The sequence below is a fragment of the Polyodon spathula genome, chromosome 4, assembly GCF_017654505.1.
Source record: "Polyodon spathula isolate WHYD16114869_AA chromosome 4, ASM1765450v1, whole genome shotgun sequence".
NCBI classification, from domain to species: domain Eukaryota; kingdom Metazoa; phylum Chordata; class Actinopteri; order Acipenseriformes; family Polyodontidae; genus Polyodon; species Polyodon spathula.
Window position 1 is genome coordinate 44003694 of NC_054537.1, and position 22184 is coordinate 44025877.

The following is a 22184-nucleotide window of genomic DNA, read 5'->3' on the forward strand; positions in this document are numbered from 1 at the left end:
ATAAACAGATGCACTTGCTTCTTTGCTTTCAGCTTCACACAGTAGCAGTAATCATATTCAGTCCTCTTTTATGAACAAAGCCAAGATACCAAATATGTGGTTTCACCCATCTCAGTTTAAAAGTTAAATAATTAAATTCTGTTAGTTCCTGTTTTAGTCATGACATTGTTTTTTCCCTTCATCTTTGTAGGCGATTTTCCCTTGCCATCCAGTCATCCACCAGTCAGCCAACTGCCTGCTTTGCGATCTGATCCCCACCATTACCCAACTATTGATGAACCGTTGCCACCAAGTAAGCTGTCCTTTGTGCCCACTTTACAATTGGGAACTATTATAATTTCCTTGTCAACAGGCACACAAAGAAAAAGAGTTTGCTAGTTTCTCAGATTGTCACATATCCTGTTTTTCTAAAGCACATACACCCACCTAAGCATTAGCATGCAGTACAACCCAAAGGCATTACAAGTATGAGATGGCTTTATATACTTTTACAAGTGTTCAATATTATAAGATTGAGTAGAGACCGTTTGGCCTATCTCTTCTAGGGATCTTTACTGTATGTAAAATATTAAAATCGCATCAGACTTGTAGAACAGATAAAAAATCTTCTGTTTTTATTACCTTCTTTGGATAGAGCCTGCTTTTATTATTCACAAAGTACAAGTCTTATAGGGCTGCTATTTACAAAGCTTCTACACAAAGCACACCTCTCAATATATATGTTTTTCTTGTAAAAAATATTAAGTCTAAAATAGTACTATATAACATTATGTAAGACAATTACAGGTACAGATATGGCTAAAAGTTTTGCATCACCCAGTTTAATAATTTAGCTTCATAAAGTCAAATGAAACTTGTTGAATAATGTTACACTAGCATATTGAATTACATACCGCTTTATAGTTTCCCATGTACTTAACAAAAAACTGATAAATTGAAAAATGGAACATTTCGAAATCTAACATGAAATACCATATAACAGTAGTCTCCATGTGTAGGAACACCTTCAAAGAGAACACTTCATCTAAGAGAGCAAATACCCTTGTGGTATAATTGATTTTTCTCATTGTAAATGCTCCACAGGAAAAGTAACTTTGCTTAAAATAACTCATCATCAAACTTAAATTCAAATGGTTTATTCAATCTTTTCAAATGTGACTTGTCATCGCGAGAGTATCTTGAGCCACAAAGCCATTGTATCATTACCTCATTTTGTATTCTGATTCTATATGCTGTTTCTCTAGGTACAAAAAGCTGGAAATTGTTGGCGCTCCTGAAAAAAACCAAAATCAGACACAACTTGCCAAGCAATTTGGCGTTTTTCGTTCTGTTAAATAATGTTGAGCATGTCTTGAATATTGCTCCTGTACTGGTATTGATCATTAATCTAGAGCTCCTGCTGCATTTTTTAACACACTTAGGGGTGCTGTGTTAATTTAGGTTAACCGTTTATTAATGTTAGTTTGTCTGTTACTTTATTATTATAGTGTATTAACATACACTTGCATCTTTTCTCTTATTCTATTCATTTCATATGTTGATGCACATGTGTAATGACAAGTAGTGGTGGTCAACTCCATTTTAAAGAACACTTCACTTGCTTCCTGAGGTGTGTTCTGTTAGCCAGAGACTACTGTACTATTGTGGCTTCTGGTAGACTTTAGCAATATCATTTTGTAGTGTTTTTGTTCACATGGTGTCAAATAAAATATCTAAATTATGTTCATATAGTTTTTGTTTGTTTTGTTTTTTATGTCTCAATCCTAAAATTCTAGGTGATGCTAAATATTTGGTCACAGCTGTAGCTTTTCCAGTCTCTGAACAGGAACAAGGCTGTTGTCAGTAACTACTTTGCTCTTTCCTAAATTTAAAACAAGTACCTATTTTACAGTTTGCTTCACTGGGGGTAAACCAGGTGTGAGTTCTTTCCTTTGGGGTACTTTACAATATAGCATCCAATAAGTGTATATACAATCTCATTACAAATCTTGTTAGAAAAAGCAATATTAATAGGTGTCATATTCAAACAAGCTTGCCAATTAGTCATGCTTTGTTCAACCACTCTGCATAAAACTGGTTGGAGGTATACAGAAAGGAGGAACGAAATACAATTGTTACTCATGCTGGATTTCGACCAGCACAATACTAGTTTTTCTTTGAAGCAGTGTGTCTTTTTAATTTGGCCACCATGCTGTTTTCTTTTATAAAGTGTTATGTTTTGTTTAAACACTTGAATTTACAATAAGAGCGCATTGGCGACTCAACCGTAGTATTCGTGTGTGTCAACTTCCTGGTTTGTGACGTCAGCCACTCAGCTGTTCCCCAATTTGATAGGAGATCAGTAAGATGCTTTTAGACGTTCTTGCTTGTTGCCTGCCCTGATTTGCATTCTGTATAATCAGGTATACAATTTACAATTTAAAACAGATACATATTGCTTCTTCTCGACATTGCCTTCTATGAAGTTTGTTGTCTTTGAAGATTTGCATACAGTCCTCTGAATTTGTAAATAATGAGAATTCTCATGTTCTGTTAATTTGAAGTTTTCTTCTCTCACACCTGAGACCTAGTTTCCATGGTTACTAGCTGTTGAGAGGCAGAAAAGGGACTGCAGTCTAAATTTAAAACAACAGAGCAATCCAGGATTTCTAATGTATTTTTAACCTGCATTATTGTTGAACCCAGCCATCAATATGTTGTGATGCAAATTTATATGTCTTCGAGTGCTAGCAAAAATGTCCAGGAATGTTGGAGAAATGATATGCAAGGTTTCTGAGCCTATTAAAATTTTCTTGCCACTTATTTGTTTTTCTGTTTTCAGATTGGGAAGCGAGAATTGACAGCCATGGAAGAGTGTTTTATGTGGATCATATAAACCGAACAACAACCTGGAAACAGCCCACAACAGCAGACACTCAAGATGGGATCCGACGCTCAAGTTCTGTACAACAAATGGAGCAACTGAACAGGAGGTGAGTGACACACTGGCATACAACTGTTTATATATCTATTTGCAATATGTGTTTTGTTTGGGTATCTAGTGATGGAAATTGGGTTTGGGGTAGTGGGAGTGTGAATGGTGTGGTTTGTAAGTAAGGCATGATTAAAACAGGTTTTGTAAACGGCTTAGCTGTCCTTTGTGATTTAGGGACCATGTGAACAGTGAAGTTAGTATCCTCAAGTGAAGAGAGGCCTTTGTTTTGTGAATTAAAGAGTTTGCAGTATTTTGTTAAAACCTGTATTTTGTTATTATGTTTTGTTTATTTTGTGTTAATAAAAGTCCTGAAATGACAGTTACCAATCTGCTTGTGTGTGACTTATATTTGCCTCTGCAGGATGTCCTTACATAAACTGGGACATCCTTCTGCGGTGAATAAAATGTGTATACCTGGAATGACCATTCAATATCCTCTATATGTATTGTGGTAATGTGACTGGCAGTCAAGGCTGGCCAACTGTAAGGACATCCTGCAGAGGCAAATATAAGTCACACACAAGCAGATTGGTAACTGTCATTTCTTGACTCAACTCAAAATCAAATCAATAGAAATCTGAAATTCAGACTTTCAGTTGTATAAAACACTACCGAAGCGCAGCTCAGTGATGAATTTCAGCAGTACACCACTGAATTGGAATGTAAGCAAAGCATTCAGAACTAGTCACTGTATGCATGTTATTTTACTTGTTATTCCACTTAGGTGAGACAACAAAAATGTATCTTTAATCAAATTGGTTTATAACAGGTCTAAAATAAACCACAAAATGGGTCTTGTTAAACCAATTACCTGTAATCGGTTTAAGTGTTTGATATGCTGGAATAGGGTTTAATTTAAACCAATTTAATGGTTTAACTGGAGTTGAACCAAACCTGGGTGACACAGTGGCATAATGATTAGCACTACTGCCTAACAGTGCCAGGGTCCTAGGTTTGAATCGGGCCTAGGGGGTCTGTCTTTGTGGAGTTTGCATGTTCTCCCCGGGTACTCCGGTTTCCTCCCACAGTCCAAAGACATGCTGTTCAGGTTGATTGGTCATTCTAAATTGCCCTCAGTGTGAGCGAGTGTGTGGTTCCCTGCGATGGACTGGCGTCCAATCCAGGGTGTAGTCCTGCCTTGCGCCCTGTGTCTGCCAGGTTAGGCTCCGGCTCACCGTGACCTTGTGAAAGGATTTAGCGGTTATTGATAATGGATGGCTGGACCAACCAAACCCCGATTTAATACCAAAGATAAATGTTGTAAGTATTTGATATGTTGCATGACTGGATAAAGCCCTTACACTTGATTTCAATCAGTACGCCAATAGAATGCAGCAACAACATACTCAATACTGTTTTCAACACATGCACAGTAAATTAAGCTACCTTAACAAAACAGACTGACCTGCTCACAGAAGCATCTACATTAAAGCATCTTATCTCATATTTGCACCCAGACTCCATGCAGTAGGCTACAACACCCCTTGAAATAACTATCAAGCATCCTTTTTATTTGTTTTGCAGATTCGCCCAGTACACTTCTTACAGTTTCACAATAGTTTTGTCAGTATTTAATTTGTATTAGGTATACACAGAGTCATTTAACAGGCACAACAAAAACTTACAACTTCAGCTTTTCACTTCTTAGGATGCTTTTTTTTTTTTTTTTAATGTTTAAGCTAAGATTTGCAGGCTGAGGCCTGTGTGTGCCTGCTATTACCAGCACCAGTACCTTTCATCAGCAAACTGTTTTAGAAACCTACAAAGAAAATAGATTAAGTATGAAGCTGTGATTACCCCTGCTAATGATAATCAGGGAAGTCTGGTCATAACAAATGATTTATGTTACCATGTTTAAGTTACTAAGGGTCTGTGCATAGAGGCCCAGAGATAGACTGCAGTTCAAATAATACTTTTATTAACAAATAAACACAAAATAAAAGGGCACAAGGGCCAAAACAAAAGTATTTAAACACAAATACAGCAAAACTTACAAAATAAAGGTTTCCAGGCTCAGCAATGCCATCACTGGACCACAAAACAGCAAACCAAACCCCCAGCACAGGCAAACATCCATTTGCTTCCTGAGCTCCCTCCTCTCCCTAATGGGAGAGGCCTCCTTTTATGTCAGCTGGCTGGGTGCTGATTGATCGTTAATTACTCCAATCAACCTTCCAGCCACCTGAGCACAATAAACCCAGGCAGGTAGGGGAATTTAACCCTATCCCTGCCAATCTATACAGGGCAGAGCTCTGCTCTGCCACAGGGTTGTTAATACAAACCGTTTACATGCACACAAGTGTGCGGTGAGCTCCCATAAACGCCATGGACTTAGTGCTGAGACTGCTGACACTTTTTAATTGCCCAACATTTTGTTTTCAGTTCTGTTTTATCTTTTGTTGGTATTGTTCAGATTGGATGTTTATGAAAATGATGGTTTTAGTTCGGTTTCAGGTTGGGAAAATCATAATCATTGGATCGCTAATTGAATTAACTCATGAGTTGCAAGCAGAGTTGGGAAAATCATAATCGTTGGATCGCTAATTGAATTAACTCATGAGTTGCAAGCAGAGGGCTGGTTCATTTTAAACCTTGGATCTGTAGAGAGGGCCAGGCAGTCCAGACAAATATTAACGGATATTGATCACTGGTTCCATTTAAATAACATGAAAACTTTGCAACAGCCAGGTTTACATGTGATACTGTAAATAACATCACTAGATTATGGCTCATCATAACCGTGGTATTAATTATTCATATTTGAAGTTGCTATTGCTACCTTGTTAGCTGAATGAAAAGCTAGCAGTGCAAGCTAACAGTGCATGTACATATCTGTAGCACTCAGCCTAAACGCCAAGAAAGTCTTCAGGCAAAACTACATGTAACTATAAAACACTAGAGATGAGATCTTTCATAACCTTCTTGTTGACATCTATCATTACCATATGTTTAGGGTAACAGAATGTGTTAATTTTGTAAACCCCGTAAATCCATAATTAAGTGCAGACGTATAAGCGATCCTCTTTAGGATAAACGGTCAGGAACAACAACAAACTCCATGCTTTAAAAGTGGACCTTCACTACAAACTTGGACTATACTGCCACCCAGAGGCTAAAAGCAGAATGTTACCTGGTTATTCCTGAATATCTTTGCCACTATACATATGTTTGCCTATTCCCGTGCCGCTCATCACTTTAGAGGCCCTGCAGTTTACAGGCCTTTGTCATACTGTGTTTAGCTAGGTATGATTTTGTTGTCTTAACTCAAGCTAATAGACTGAGTGGCTGACAGGGGATCTGATGCCCCAAATCTGAATGTTGCAGTGGTAACCAGTGTTATTAAGTAGTGTGTGGCAAGAAATAAGCGTGTAAGCCAGAGCCTGGATTCCAGAGCTGGTGTTCTTTTGTACTGTGTCAGAACGACCGCATTTTGTTAACATTTCTCACAAAGTAGCAGCTTCAGGGCACATGCCTTAAAGTAAAAGCTAATTGTTTAGCTAAATTGTTCAGGGACTCTTCTTAAAAATCAATATTAGACTTGGGAGGAAGTGAAGGGATTTTGCATCTCTCATTGGAATTCCTGATGGAGGACAAGCACATTAGGTGGTATTTGTGGAATCTTTCTCTTGTCTCAGTAAAAAAAAAAAAAAAAAAATGAAAACCAGTTAATTCTTTAATCTCTGGCATAGAGACATCATTAAGGCTGTTGAAAGGAATGTAGGTTCGTCCTGGGGCTCCAGCTCTGAGTGGTCGGTCAAACTTTAATATTTAATGTCTTTTGAGTTTTCAATATTGCCCTGAATTCCACAGAGGATTAGATTGCTCACCTCTCTTAACTGTGATAGGGGATTAGACCATGGCTTCAGCACAATTACTTGAAATGTAAGTAACCAGTCTTGGTTGTTAATTGGAAACATACTAACAGTTAAAGGTATCCCATTGCAACCACAGATACTTCTGTGAATCAACTCTATAGAAAAAATAATAATAATAATTGTGATGGTGCCCTATAAACACAATGCAAACTCTTGATTATATTGGAGACTTATTCCATTATTCCACAAGCCAGAACCAACATAACCATGACCAAATCACTATTCAGACAATCAGTTGCAAAAACTTTCTGACTGGGTGGTAGCATGATGCCAGAAATAGCTATTATAGAGCAAGCTTGGATGTACATCATCTGAAGCTTGGGCAACACAGGCTGACCACCTCAACAGCAATCTACCTGGCAACCACTACCTGGGCTTCTAGGACGTATAGTTATCACACTTGTCATAAACTGACAGAGGAAAGGAGCTGAGATGCAATTCCAGATCGGATTTGTGAAAGTTGTAGCCTCTTTTTCAGTCTCAGATGCAATTCAGTACAAGTATTTGAAATAAAATATTCTCTGTAAAATGTGTCCACTTAAGCAAATCGATTGTTATAATGTCGTCTTTTTATGTTTATCATGCCCAGAAAATATAGATTTTATTTAGCAGCCTATAATAAGGGGGGATCTGTTTCATTCATAATAGGTACCAGAACATTCAGAGGACCATTGCAACAGAGAGAACGGAGGATGAGGCAAGCAGTCAGAGCAGCGAAGGACCAGGGACAACTGAAACCGATTCAGATTGCTCAGTGCAAACCACAGGTATGCTAGTCCAAACATATGGAAGATATCTGATAGCTGTTCAGGGTTAGGATGTTTACTTTTCTATAGCCTACATGCCTAGCAGAAATTGTACCTTGACATGTGTGTCATTAAGGTGTATGCCCCAGGCTTTAAAATGATATGAGACATCTTTAACAAAGTCAGCATCAAAAGATTTGTTACTTTTTTATGTCTTATTTTTGTTTTAGAAACAAGAAGAGAAGGGCCCTCATCTCCTGTCAACAGTCAGAAGATCACCCTGTTACTGCAATCCCCAGCTGTCAAGTTTATCACACACCCCGAGTTCTTCACAGTGCTCCATGCAAACTATGTAAGTAGGACCAAACTTATGAGTACAGTATGCATGTTGCTGTTTCTTACTTGGTGTAATTGCCGAAATCCTTAGCCAACCCCACATAAGCTGCCCTAAAGACCTATTAGAAAGTGGTGCATCAAAACTAATATCATCAGCATTTTGTGCATTTCATGTACAGTGTCTGTGTTCTTGTTGGCAGGGTTTGGTGATGTATACTATGGCCAGTGTTGTTGCTGTCTGCCTGTTACTGATGAATTACAGTTTGCTCTGTCACCAGATGCACAGTTTTCTTTGGCTCCAAGCCATGTTGTCTCCCAAAAAAGCCACATAGTTGAGCCAAGGTTTCTAGAGTGTTGATAATCTCTCCTTTCCTCATTATGACTGCACAGATTTGTATGCAGCATAATACCTAGGAGATCTTCCACCATCTGTCAAATGTCTGCCAACTCCATCCCCATGTTCCTAATATAACAGTTATAACATACATGGTGTAAAAGAGTGATAACCAAGGCTACATCATCAGTGGTCCCTGTTTCATTGTGTTGAATTAAACTATATTTTGGGATATATTCATTTGGCAAATACTATATAAGATCTTATACTATCTTGCAAATATTTCAAATGCAATGCTATTGTTAAAAAAACAACATTATCTGATTGGAGTGAGGTGATACAGTACTGTATTTTAAATGCATGCAAATTCCAAATTACAGTATGAAACACATCAAAGAGCATAAATATATGTAACAAGAAATGAGAGACCAGTGATAATGCAGTAATAGGTAGGAAATTGATTTAAAAAAACTCCTTTAACAAACAGACCACCACCCACCAAAAACAAGTCTTGCCATGTTTTCCAGTAGAATTGTAGCTGCTTTTTATTTATTTTTGTTCACCTCCTCCCTAGGCTGCCTATCGAATGTTTACGAACAGCACTTGCCTGAAGCACATGATTCTGAAGATCCGCAGGGATGCTCGCAACTTTGAGCGCTATCAGCACAACAGAGACCTGGTGACATTTCTCAACAAGTTTGCTGACACTCAGCTGGAGCTGCCACGGGGCTGGGAGATCAAAACTGACCAACAAAGCAAGGTAGAAAACGTTGCTGATGGCACATGCTTTTTTTTCCTCTAATGACAAAAAATGGCTGTTGCCCAGGTATAGTGGTCAGGTACCATGCTACTCAGTCATCATACAAAAAAAGATGATACCTTTGCAGAGTAGACTGCAAATAGGTTTCTAACAGCTCTTTTTTCCCATTTACTAAGGGAAATATAATTTGTTTCTATCCCATAACATTGATAAAAAAAAAAAAATGGTTTTGCATGTTAGGCACATATTCAAAATAATGTTATGTTACAAAGTAACCATTCTTTTGTTCTGGGTTGTGAACATTATTGAGTTTTGCATATTTTAACAGTTCATTTTATCCAATCTGTTTTCTTGTTGAAATGGGCTATAGAAGTTACAGTGTCTTGTGCTTTGATATACTATTCCCAAACTGAATTGGTTTCAGGATTCTTTATGCGAGTCTGGTAGGTAAGGTGTCAAGCACACACACACACACACACACACACATACATAGAAAAGAGCACTAAAAATGATAGTCAAGTTTGCTGCATAACAAGAATGGTATAATAAACTGTGCAGGAGGCCTACCAGCTCACCCATAAGTGTCCATGGAGACCGTTTGTCTTAATTGCATATTTAAATAACATCACATTATATTGCAACATACATGGTTAAAGGAATGAAAGCTCAAACTCAGTACAAACATTCATTCATCCATTTTGAGTATGTTAAAGCTGGAGTAAAAGTTTATTGAAATAATGAAACTACCAAGCTTTATATTTTAAGAATTTTTAGTAAGTAAAACAGTATTTTAAATACAGACTTTTATCAGACCAGCCTTCTCCTCTTTGGGTCTGGTTCCTCCTCTTCAGCTGCTTTGCACTTCCTAGATGTCTTTCCCTGGTAGCTGCTCATGGACTCTGGGGTTTGCTCATGGAAACTCTTCTGGCTTTCATTTTGGATGCTCTTTCCTACATGTCCTTCAGCTTCTGGTAAGAAACCCTGCAGCTGAACGCTTATCTCCAGCCAGGCTCCACGTGTACTTGCAGAGACGCCAGGCTCCTGTAGTGTTGAAGGCAGCCAGCACAGTTAATACTGGCTTTCGTTATCTACCCATTCCTTGTTGGAGCGGGACCAGATGAATCTTCCACCTAGATCACCTGATTCCTTATCTTCCACAACCATCTCCATGCTGCTGACGAGACTGTCAGAGAGAATCTCTGGTCTCTGCGGCTATGCTAGGGAAGGAGTGCAAAGAATAAAATCAAAGTCTTAATTGAGGTGTATGGCATGGAGTGTTGGGGGAATTTTATTGGCTCATCCTCATCTGAGTCACTGAGGTAGGAACTTGCCAGAGCATTTGCGTATCCAATGTCACTAGCGGGTCGAATGCCAAATATTACATCCATCTCGTCAGGTGTGAAGCTGGCAGAGCTATCCTCTACTGTCTCTTCAAGTAGAATGTCAGTAACCCATTTCCCTGAGGTCAGATTTTCTGCAGAGGAGTGAAAGGAATCAGTGGTGTCTTGAGTTTCCATCATTTCCTCCAGGTGCTGGGGAGGGGATTGAAGAGGAGGGTTTTGTAATACAGGAGGGATCTATAGGTAAGTAGGAGGGGTTGGGAGGTAGAACATGGTCCTAAGTGAGTTGACAGGGTTTAATCCTGGAGGGGAGGGGCAAGCCTGTTAAGAGGCCTGGCTAGAGTGTTCAGAGTTGCCCTCAGACCCGCACAGCCACCCATGGAGCACAGAAGTGCTCATAGAGTGAGGATCTGCTCTCGTCAAACCCCCATTCTTAGAGCTGCCCATGATAAAATGTAAGGCTTCAGGGAGCCTATAGTGGGTATAATGTCTGGTTATTGGCACAAAAGCCAAATGTGTCACTCACAGTAATTATTAGATTTGGACATACAATTGTTTTTCACCATTCCCCCTAGTAAAAGAAAATGAGTAGTGCTATGTTCAACTGATTGGACATTTACCGAATGTGTTCGCTTCAAAATATCTCTCCAGTAATTATAATGTAGCCAACACATTTTTGAAAAGTTTACCAATATTCAGGAGCATTCAACACTGATACAGCTGAACATAGCCCAGGATTAGGTTAGCACAGTAACTAAATTCAGATAAATTAATAAAATAATCTTTTTTTAAGAATATTCAAATTTTCTTTAATTTCGAAACAATAAAAATAACATTCCTAGAGAATATTCATCATTTACAGGTTCATCATAAGTAAAATATTCCTGTAGCAGCCATCTTCTTGTCAAACCAAATCCATTTTTGTTTCAATAAAGAAGTTAAAAGTGCTGCAACATTGTACTTGAGAAAAAAGTGTACATGGTAAGGTAAGGTTAGGGTTTAATTTAATTACAAAGTATGCTTGTTTCCTTGGAGACAAGAGTTCTAAATGTTCTACATTCAAAAAATGTCCTGTGACAGCATCAGCATCATCTTCAGCTTTTTTGAAACAGAAAAAAATTAATGATGTCACAATGCTGCTAAAGAAATTTGAAAAACGAATTCAAACAGTAAGACCCTTCAAATATGCTATCACCTGTTATTGCAGGTAAATTTGATTCAAGGGACAAAAAAAAGTCTTATCAAGAATTATTCTTATTCTTTTAGGGAATCTATTACAAGTAGTCATGCTGGCATGTAAAATGATATCACTGCAGATACAGTATCCACTGGACTCCAAATGAATTGTATATTTTACATAAAACACATAAACTACTGGACTAAGAATACATATCAGATTACATTAGCAGTACTGTATTTTAAAATAAACAGAAAAGCACCTTGTTCAAATTTGTATTTAGTGGAAATCTGTGTTATTCAAGTTCATTTAAATGAAAATGTACATTATTGTGGACAATTATGCTATCGTAATTATGCTATATCATCCATAACTATTAAACGCTCAATAGTGCTGAATTTAGAAATACTAAAAGAAGCATTCAATGACAAATGTTTCAACTAGAAGTCTTTAATTATACTATAAGAATTATTTTAAACCAAGCATATGTAAATTTCACTGCCATACACTGCCATACACAAGTAACACTTTGGGGGGGGGGGGGGCTGTTAGGCTGAATAGGATGAATACATTTTAGAAATCCAGAGGACCATACTACTGTTTCTCTTTTATTACATATGACTCATATTGTGCTCTTTTCTCATTGCAGTCCTTTTTTGTTGACCACAACAGTCGGGCCACAACCTTCATTGATCCCAGAATTCCTCTTCAAAATGGCTGCTTGCCGAACCATTTGACACACAGGCAGCATCTGCAGAGACTTCGCAGTTACAGTGCTGGAGAGGTAAGGATGAGCCACACACAGTCACACACCCCACTTATACAATTGCATTCTTAAAATTGCAATATAGCTCATAAAATAACATTGGCAGATATACATAACTATCCTCGCTGACCATGGTGGCCCTACATCAGGGTTAGACTCCTACAGAAAATAGTGGATGGACTTTAGGGTTACCCAATGTGGAACAACGATGTGCGTCCTCTTATGCACTAGGGGCAAGGGATTGTGGGATTTCAGGCCCCCGATGAGGGTGCAGAGGCCCTAAGGAATTTTTCACATTTACAGTGCCAGTGAAGTCAATTTTACCCCTAAGAAGATTAAGAAATTGATTTATGAAAAATCATACTGTTAGTTGGAATTTTATATATATATATATATATATATACACAGTGCCTTGCAAAAGTATTCAGACTCCTGACCAATTCTCTCATATTACCGAATTACAAATGGTACATTGAAATTTTGTTCTGTTTGATATTTTATTTTAAAACACTTAAACTCAAAATCAATTATTGTAAGGTGACATTGGTTTTATGTTGGGAAATATTTTTAAGAAAAATAAAAAAACTGAAATATCTTGCTTGCATAAATATTCAACCCCTGTGCTGTTGAAGGTCCCAGTTTGCACCGAAGAAAGAAATTGCCCTAACGAGGACACAATTACCTTACCATTGGCCTCCACCTGTGAACCATTAAAGTTGCTGTCACATTTTCTGGATAAAAACCCCACTGTTGAAGGATCATTGATAAGGCTGTGAATCTGAAGGAAAATGAAGACCAAAGAGCATTCTACAGAAGTTAGAGATAAAATAATACAAATGCATAGATTAGGGAAAGGGTACAAAATAATATCCAAGTGTTTGGATATCCCAGTGAGCACAGTTAGATCAATAATCAGGAAGTGGAAGCTGCATCACACCACTCAGGCACTGCCAAGAAAAGGCCGTCCCTCAAAACTTAACGCTCAAACAAGAAGGAGACTTGTGAGAGAAGCCACAGAGAGGCCAACAATCACTTTGAAGGAGCTACAGAGTTCAATGGCTGGGAGTGGAGTAACGGTGCACCAGTTAACCATATCAAGATCTCTGCATAACACTGGCCTGTATGGGAGGGTGGCAAGAAAGAAGCCGTTACTCAAAAAGTACCATCTGAAAGCATGTCTGGAGTTTTCCAGAAAGCATGAGAGTGACCCAGCTGTGATGTGGGAAAAGGTTTTGTGGTCAGATGAGACCAAGTTAGAGCTTTTTGGCCAAAACTCAAAGCGCTATGTGTGGTCAAACCTAACACTGCCCATGCCTCAAGACACACCATCACTACAGTGAAGTATGGTGGTGGCAGCATCATGCTGTGGGGATGCTTCTCATCAGCAGGGACTGGGTATCTTGTTACAATTGAAGGAAAAATGGGTGGAGCAAAATACAGGAAAATACTGCAAGAGAATCTGCTTCAGTTCGCTAAAAAACTGAAGCTTGGGAAGAAATTCACCTTTCAGCAGGACAATGATCCCAAGCACAAGGCCAAAGCAACATTGGAGTGGCTCAAGAACAAAAAGGTGAATGTCCTACAGTGGCCCAGTCAAAGTCCTGATCTCAATCCCATTGAGAATCTGTGGCACTATTTGAAAAATGCGGTCCACAAGCGTCATCCAACCAACCTGAACAACCTGGAGCAAATCTGCCAAGAAGAATGGGCCAAAATCACTCCAACACTGTTATTGCAGCGAAAGGTGGTTCTACCAATTATTTATGTATGGCTGTTTAATACTTATGCAAGCAAGATATTTCAGTTTTTTATTTTTCTTAGAAATATTTCCCAACATAAAACCAATGTCACCTTACAATAATTTATTTTGAGTTTGTGTTTTAAAATAAAATATTGAACAGAATGAAATTTCACTGTACCATTTGTAATTCAGTAATATGAGAGAATTGGTCAGGGGTCTGAATACTTTTGCAAGGCACTGTGTATATATATATAATATATATATATATAATATAGTATAGTTATATATATATAATATATATATATATATATTGCATACTTAATAATCGTATGTAGTGAAATTTGGAACTAAGTTTTAGGCTATCAAAGTCAGTATAATTAATAGTAAAAAATGCTGAACTAGAAAATGCTGCCAATCTCAAGGTTGGGTAGAATTCCTGCCTGCTCTTGTGAAGTGTTATTTGGCTGATAAAAAAATGTTTCTGTCAGATGTACCCACATGAAAATAACAAAACAGTTATGTTACATACACTAAATTTCTGGTGTAACTTATAACAAATGTTAGGATTAGACAATAATTATTTAAAACTGGAGGACTGCAGGACATCTCTCAAAATGGCACACTGTTATCCTTTGACACAGCACAGTCAGTCACAATACAATATAGCAAAGGAACTCTTTCAGTTCTTTCAAATAAGACAAGTCCTCAAAATGACCAATACACTAATAGAATGCATGCAGTCGAAGAAATATTATTGCTGCATGCTAAACCGTAAAAAAAGACCATGCAACTGCAGGTCGCAAATAAAAACTGAAGCATAAAAAATATGTGAATGTTAGTCCAACTCTTGTGCCCTTTTTATCTGCAATATAGTATTCCAAAGCGCTTTTACAATCAAACTATAAAGACCATACAAAGATCACAGAATAATAAACAAGCAAACAGAATGCATAACATTTAAAAAAATAAAGAACTGAAGACTTTATATTATAGCCTAATAAACAGGTGTGCAGTGTCTTTGATATTAAATTACTTTTGCTGTGTATTATAAGCTTTCACAATTGTTTTGAGCAAATTGAGAGATCTTGATAGAAAGGCAGGATCGATGAGGGAGGCAGTGCCTGTTATGTGCTGTTTTTCATCGAGTTATCGGATAGTGTTTTGTTTGTCAGTTTAGGAAGGAAAAACCTCAGCTATTATACTAGTTTTCACTAAGTTTATTTTACAAATGTCTTATTATGCGATAACATTCTTTAAAAAAATAAAATCCAATTGCCCTAAAAACCAGTTGTAACGTCAATTTCAATTCTCGATGCAGGCTTATCAATTTCAGTATAAGACTTGAGTGGCTGTTTAGCCAGAGAGCACATACAGACGCACTAAAAGGAAAATTTGCGTCAGAAACATTAAACGATGAAATATTTGGGAGAAATAAAATTGGCTACTATTCAAAATAAATAACAATGAAGATGGAGTGTGAAAAATGGCGTTTCACCAAAAATAATGGGTGACTTGAGTCCACCCTTACAAAAAAGCGAGTGGATGATATTCACTCATGCCCACCCCTTAGTTTAACACTGTCCTACATCTTATTAACAGGATTATGACAGGTGTTGTCCAATAGCTGTCCAAATGTCTTTTCTAAAATAATATATTTAAAGAATACTGGAGTATACTTGTGTAAATATATTTTGGCCTGACCATCAGCTGCTCAAATAGACTACCAGACAGAGTAGATTTCTGATTTAATAAAACGCAAACGACTGCTTTTGTTTTATCAACCAGACATTGTCTTATTCAAGTGACAGGAAACAAATGGGAACATTTCTTCCAGGAGGAGGGATGCCATTGTGATGTGTTCCGGCTCAATCTAATCCCTAGTGCTCTTCATGATTATTGTTTCTAAGAGTACACTTCCAACATTTCCTGTTGTACTTGAACTAAGAACAATTAACCCCTTTACAAATGGAAGGGCCTCATTATCTTAGTCATTGTGGTTTAATGTGGTTGATTGAACAAGAGTTTCTTTCAGTTGTTGGGTAGCTCAGTTGTGAGGGAAACCCCATTTGTATAAAATGTTTGTAGAATATGTCGTTCATATAAATCGAACCAACCTGGTATTGAAACTATAGATATTTTAATCTTTCTCGTTTAATGTAATTGCTATTTAATTTTAAAAAAAGAGTATTTTGCAAAGTCTGTTTTATCAATAAAATGAATCTTGATGGCCTGATACCTGTGCTAGAATATTCTTTAAAAAGCCAACAACTTTGTGCAATAGTTCCATGAATATCAAACCATATTTAAGTCATAAAAATAAACTTTGAAAATATATTCTTTAAAAAACAGGCGCTTAAAACGCTTTGTGAAAAGGAAGCAAGGTATCTGGAAATAATTCTAGAATAATCTTTGCTTCCTTATATGTTGTAGGGTTTATACACATTGTTAAAAAATACATAATTAAACAATAAAGAGGTAGATCTTTTCAACACAAATATTTTTTAAAAAATGTAATTATTCCATATGACAAATGTTATCTAACAATCATACAATAGGTCTACCATACTACACAACAATAAATTAACATAAACAGTCTGAAATAAGGAAGTAATAATAATAGACAGAGAAATTCTGGGATAATTTGACAAGGAGGTGAGCAAATGTAAAATCTACAACAACTTCCAGCTATGATCGGTCCACTCTTTTTTACCACTTAAACCGGTACACTTAATGTAACAATAGCCTGCACTCAGAATGGAAGAGCTGCCGGGATATACAGTAGTCCTTGATTTGTAGCAGATATTTCTTATTAATATATTTTTTTCAATGCAGCGCAGTAGCAATTTTTTGATGTATATTAAAAAAAAAAAACTATATATATTACTGACTATTTTGACTTAGTGTTATGATGCATCAACAATCTTAATATTTGTGGATAAGAGCAGTATTTTATGTGTGTGTAAAAGCAAGCAGCTAAAAGAAATAATCTGCATTTTAATGTAAAGACGCACACTTCTGTAGCTATATATACCGTTGCATGCAAAAGAAAATAAATGGTGGTTGAATATGCCAAGTTGCTAGCATTATTGATCATTATAGAGAGGAAGTAAAGGTAATTGTGACAAATTAAGCTTATTTATGAATGCACTGCAGCTCATTATATTATGTGAAAGAAACCACCTGAATGTTAACCCACTAGATTTTTTTCATTAAATATTTTAATAATTAAAGTTGCATGATGTACAAATAATTACCATTCAATATTTTTGTTTTGGCTAGCTGACCATTCACCTTTCACACTCGTGGGAGTATCGGAGTACTGAGCTACGTAACCAAAACTGGTCATGTGAAACGACAAGGTGGCCCTAAGTCTGCTTTGCATTCATATATATGTAATTGCAGGCTTTTCTTTTTTTGGAGTGTCTACATATGACAAAAGGTGGCCTTGAGGCAGCCCTGGGCTACCTTAAATCACAAGTATGAATGGGGTCATAGTTACTTGTTCTCGCAGACATACAAATGCAGGTCTAAACTAGTGTCATTAAAAACCACAATCCCTTGGAATTAGTCCTGTGTCTTTTATTAGCTAACTTTGCTCTTTTGTCTATTGTGTTTGTTACCATGTGCTTTGTAGGCATCCGATGTATCCAGAAGTCGAGGGTTGTCTTTGTTAGGAAGACCTGGCAATAGCCTGGTAGCGGCAATCAGGAACCAAAATCACCATGATGCAGTACCATTAGGTATGTAACCAAATACATTGTTCTTAGTAGTCATAGTCTTAGTAAAAGCAGTAAGGGGAGTTGTAGCAGGCGTAGTAGTACTAGTGTTGTTTCTGCGCTCTCTATTTGAAATTGTTATAATTTTCATTTTCACCTACCACACCCATCTTTCACCTGTCACATCAAAAACACATCATTACTCCAACACTCATTTGATATCAGCATTCAGTAATGCTATAATAATAATAATAATAATAATAATAATAATAATAATAATAATAATAATTGGTAAGGACAGGGCATGATTTTGGGAAGGACAGGACAAGTGTCGTTAGTGTTAGTTTTAACAATTTAATTGGTTGTGACAGGATGGATGTGAGTGGTGACGTCAGGCCAGATGCAGGAAGCTAAACACACATAAGGTACTGCAGGGCAAAAAAACATTTGCGGCGTCATTTATTTAAATACACAAAAATAAAATAAAAGGTTTAAACAAAACAACACTTTCTCGCAGAGCAAAAATAAATAATTAAACAAAAAAAATCACAAAGCACAAATAATACAAATATAGGTCAGGCTGGGCGATCGTCTTCACTGTTCCTATATATTATTTTTAAATCCCTTTTCATTTCTCTCCTCTCGCTCTCCCGTACTCTCCTCTGTACACACCCACCTCGAGCAGGGAAAACTGCAGGGTTTTTATACCGTGGCCGAGGGGTTTAACTAGCTAGTAATTATTCTATTACCCCTTGGCCACAATCCGCACAAGTTTATTAACTCCTGGCAGAGGACGAGCTGCCAACCTCGCCTCTGTCAGAACACATTTAAAATAAAAATAAAAACAAAACACATGGCGCTTCGTCGTCATACAGTGGCTTGCGAAAGTATTGACCCCCCTTGGTATTTTTCCTATTTTGTTGCCTTACAACCTGGAATTAAAATGGATTTTTTGGGGGTTTGTATCATTTGATTTACATAACATGCCTACCACTTTGAAGATGCAAAATATTTTTTATTGTGAAACAAACAAGAAATAAGACAAAAAAACAGAAAACTTGAGCGTGCATAAGTATTCACCCCCCAAAGTCAATACTTTGTAGAGACACCTTTTGCAGCAATTACAGCTGCAAGTCTCTTGAGGTATGTATCTATAAGCTTGGCACATCTAGCCACTGGGATTTTTGCCCATTCTTCAAGGTAAAACTGCTCCAGCTCCTTCAAGTTGGATGGGTTCCGCTGGTGTACAGCAATCTTTAAGTCATACCACAGATTCTCAATTGGATTGAGGTCTGGCCTTTACTAGGCCATTCCAAGACATTTAAATGTTTCCCCTTAAACCACTCAAGTGTTGCTTTAGCAGTATGCTTAGGGTCATTGTCCTGCTGGAAGGTGAACCTCCGTCCCAGTCTCAAATCTCTGGAAGACTGAAACAGGTTTCCCTCAAGAATTTCCCTGTATTTAGCGCCATCCATCATTCCTTCAATTCTGACCAGTTTCCCAGTCCCTGCCGATGAAAAACATCCCCACAGCATGATGCTGCCACCACCATGCTTCACTGTGGGGATGGTGTTCTCGGGGTGATGAGAGGTGTTGGGTTTGCGCCAGACATAGCGTTTTCCTTGATGGCCAAAAAGCTCAATTTTAGTCTCATCTGACCAGAGTACCTTCTTCCATATGTTTGGGGAGTTTCCCACATGCCTTTTGGCGAACACCAAACGTGTTTGCTTATTTTTTTCTTTAAGCAATGGCTTTTTTTTCTGGCCACTCTTCCGTAAAGCCCAGCTCTGTGGAGTGTACGGCTTAAAGTGGTCCTATGGACAGATACTCCAATCTCCGCTGTGGAGCTTTGCAGCTCCTTCAGGGTTATCTTTGGTCTCTTTGTTGCCTCTCTGATTAATGCCCTCCTTGCCTGGTCCGTGAGTTTTGGTGGGCGGCCCTCTCTTGCCAGGTTTGTTGTGGTGCCATATTCTTTCCATTTTTAAATAATGGCTTTAATGGTGCTCCGTGGGATGTTCAAAGTTTCGGATATTTTTTTATAACCCAACCCTGATCTGTACTTCTCCACAACTTTGTCCCTGACCTGTTTGGAGAGCTCCTTGGTCTTCATGGTGCTGCTTGCTTGGTGGTGCCCCTTGCTTAGTGGTGTTGCAGATTGGGGCCTTTCAGAACAGGTGTATATATACTGAGATCATGTGACACTTAGATTACACACAGGTGGACCTTATTTAACTAATTATGTGACTTCTGAAGGTAATTGATTGCACCAGATCTTATTTAGAGGCTTAATAGCAAAGGGGGTGAATACATATGCACGCACCAATTTTCCATTATTTATTTTTTAGAATTTTTTGAAAGAAGTTATTTTTTTCATTTCACTTCACCAATTTGGACTATTTTGTGTATGTCCATTACATGAAATCCAAATAAAAATCCATTTTAATTCCAGGTTGTAAGGCAACAAAATAGGAAAAATGCCCAGGGGGGTCAATACTTTCGCAAGCCACTGTAAATCATTGTGGCTGCATTACATGGGCAGAGCACAAAGATTTTAGTACCCATGCCCACGGGTTATGGAATTCACATCCCAGCGGCAGTCCTGACTCTGACGCCTTTTCTAAATTTACAATAAAAACTCAAGTAATTTCTGCTTCCCAGACCTTATAATTAGGTTGACTACTATGTAAAGAGCCATGCGATGCCAAATGGTAATGCATTGGGTATTTTAATACAAAGAAACTGAGCTCCAGTCAGAAAAAGATAACTGGTTAAATCTGTTTTATACAGCATGTTATCCCCCACACAAAGTTAGGACAAGGTATGCATTTTCTAGTTGTTTATATTACACACAGAACTCTGAATGCTGAATGTTTCTAAAATAACCTCTGTGAAGTGCCTCTGCTGTTTTGTGCTAGTAATTTTTTTATTTTTACAGAACAGGTGGTACTGGATGACAAAATTAGTGATTGCATGCATATTTTTATACAGTGTGTATTTTCTGTGCTTAAATGGAAGTAAAATTATGTTTAAAGGCCTTTTATACAAAATGTTTGCAGCTTGGTGACAGTCCATGCAGCTCTGATTGATAAAGCTTGCTAACTACTTGCCTGCAGTGTTTGGGTTAATGTGCTTATTGAATTACACCTACCCAATGCCACCAGCCTCCAAATCCCCTTTCAAGCTCTGAAAAATATTTGCTTTTGACCAGCTCACTAACTGCTCTCGGCCTATAGTGCTTACTCTTCAGTCCCCTTACACCTCATTTGTTTCAGCTCACTTGTATAGAATAGCATCTGGATATGACTACCTTTATTTATTTCAAAATTTGTGCCTAGTAAACTGTACATGTGTACATTAAATGCAAATGTAAAATAAGCGGTTTAATTTCAAAAAGCATTGTACACATCACTAATAAACTTGCACCACTTCAATGCTAAATGTATTACATCTAATGAGCAGCAGTTACTGTAGTTTCCATAATGAAACCGGCATATTGAGTTGTATGTCTTACTAATGTGCGAGCCATTAACTGCATGAATTCCAACTGAGTAACACCCATAGGACCTTGTCTGTCACTACTATATTAAAAGTCTCCTGATAGGATATTTACTATCTATTAAACAAGATGGACAGGACAGCAAATTCAAACCCTTAGACAGACAGTTTTATTGGCCAAATCGAAAAGCATCTGCTCTTACAATAATGCATTCCTGTATTTAAAATATATATATATATATACACACCAACAGTCCAACTTCCACTGCCTCAAAGTGGCAGGAGGGTGACAACAGCTTCTCAAGATGAAGTACAGCGGGGTCCCCTGACTCTGGCAGGTTCAACCATTCTGTGAAAGCTTGAGTAACATACTAGGCCAAAGTGGAAGGGGCACTCACCAACCCGTCTGGCCAGCGTGGTGAGTTATGGCCAACCTCCCCATGATGAAACACAGACAAAAACATGGCCTTTATTCCCCGGAGGCTGGATTGCCACCTGCCAAGGCAGCGACCAAGGCAGAGGGTGCTAAGAATCACCAGGTTATGGTTTTAGGCTGCTACAGAACACTGACCCTGGCCATGTACAACTGCAGATCTCTTTCAGGTGAAGCAAGACTTCAAGAGTTGGAAGAAGAACTTGGAAGGATCGAGTGGGACATTGTATGACTAAACGAAGTACGGCAAAGACAAAGGACTACTCTACAACTCAAGAGTGGCTATCTTCTCTTCTACTGAGGCACTACAGATGGACGAACAGGAGGCGTTGGATTCATTGTCCACAAGAGAATCAAGAATAACGTAGTAGAGACTGACGCGTCGGAGGTCTGCAAGACTGATGGTGAAAGTGTCAAGGAAGTATGAATTTCAAATTATACAAGTATATGCATCAATAACTAGCTATTCGGATAAAGAAGTCAAAGATTTT

General features: G+C 37.8%; 1 protein-coding gene across 1 annotated transcript in view; it reads left to right on the forward strand.

The window, feature by feature from the left end:
* Positions 1-22184, forward strand: part of hecw1b (HECT, C2 and WW domain containing E3 ubiquitin protein ligase 1b) — a 145425-nt gene that overhangs the window by 85066 nt on the left and 38175 nt on the right. Inside the window, exons 10-16 of the mRNA XM_041247968.1 lie at positions 191-292; positions 2822-2972; positions 7498-7616; positions 7826-7947; positions 8840-9025; positions 12192-12326; positions 17684-17789. Of these exons, the coding sequence (XP_041103902.1) occupies positions 191-292; positions 2822-2972; positions 7498-7616; positions 7826-7947; positions 8840-9025; positions 12192-12326; positions 17684-17789 (921 nt within the window). The remainder of the gene's footprint in view (positions 1-190; positions 293-2821; positions 2973-7497; positions 7617-7825; positions 7948-8839; positions 9026-12191; positions 12327-17683; positions 17790-22184) is intronic.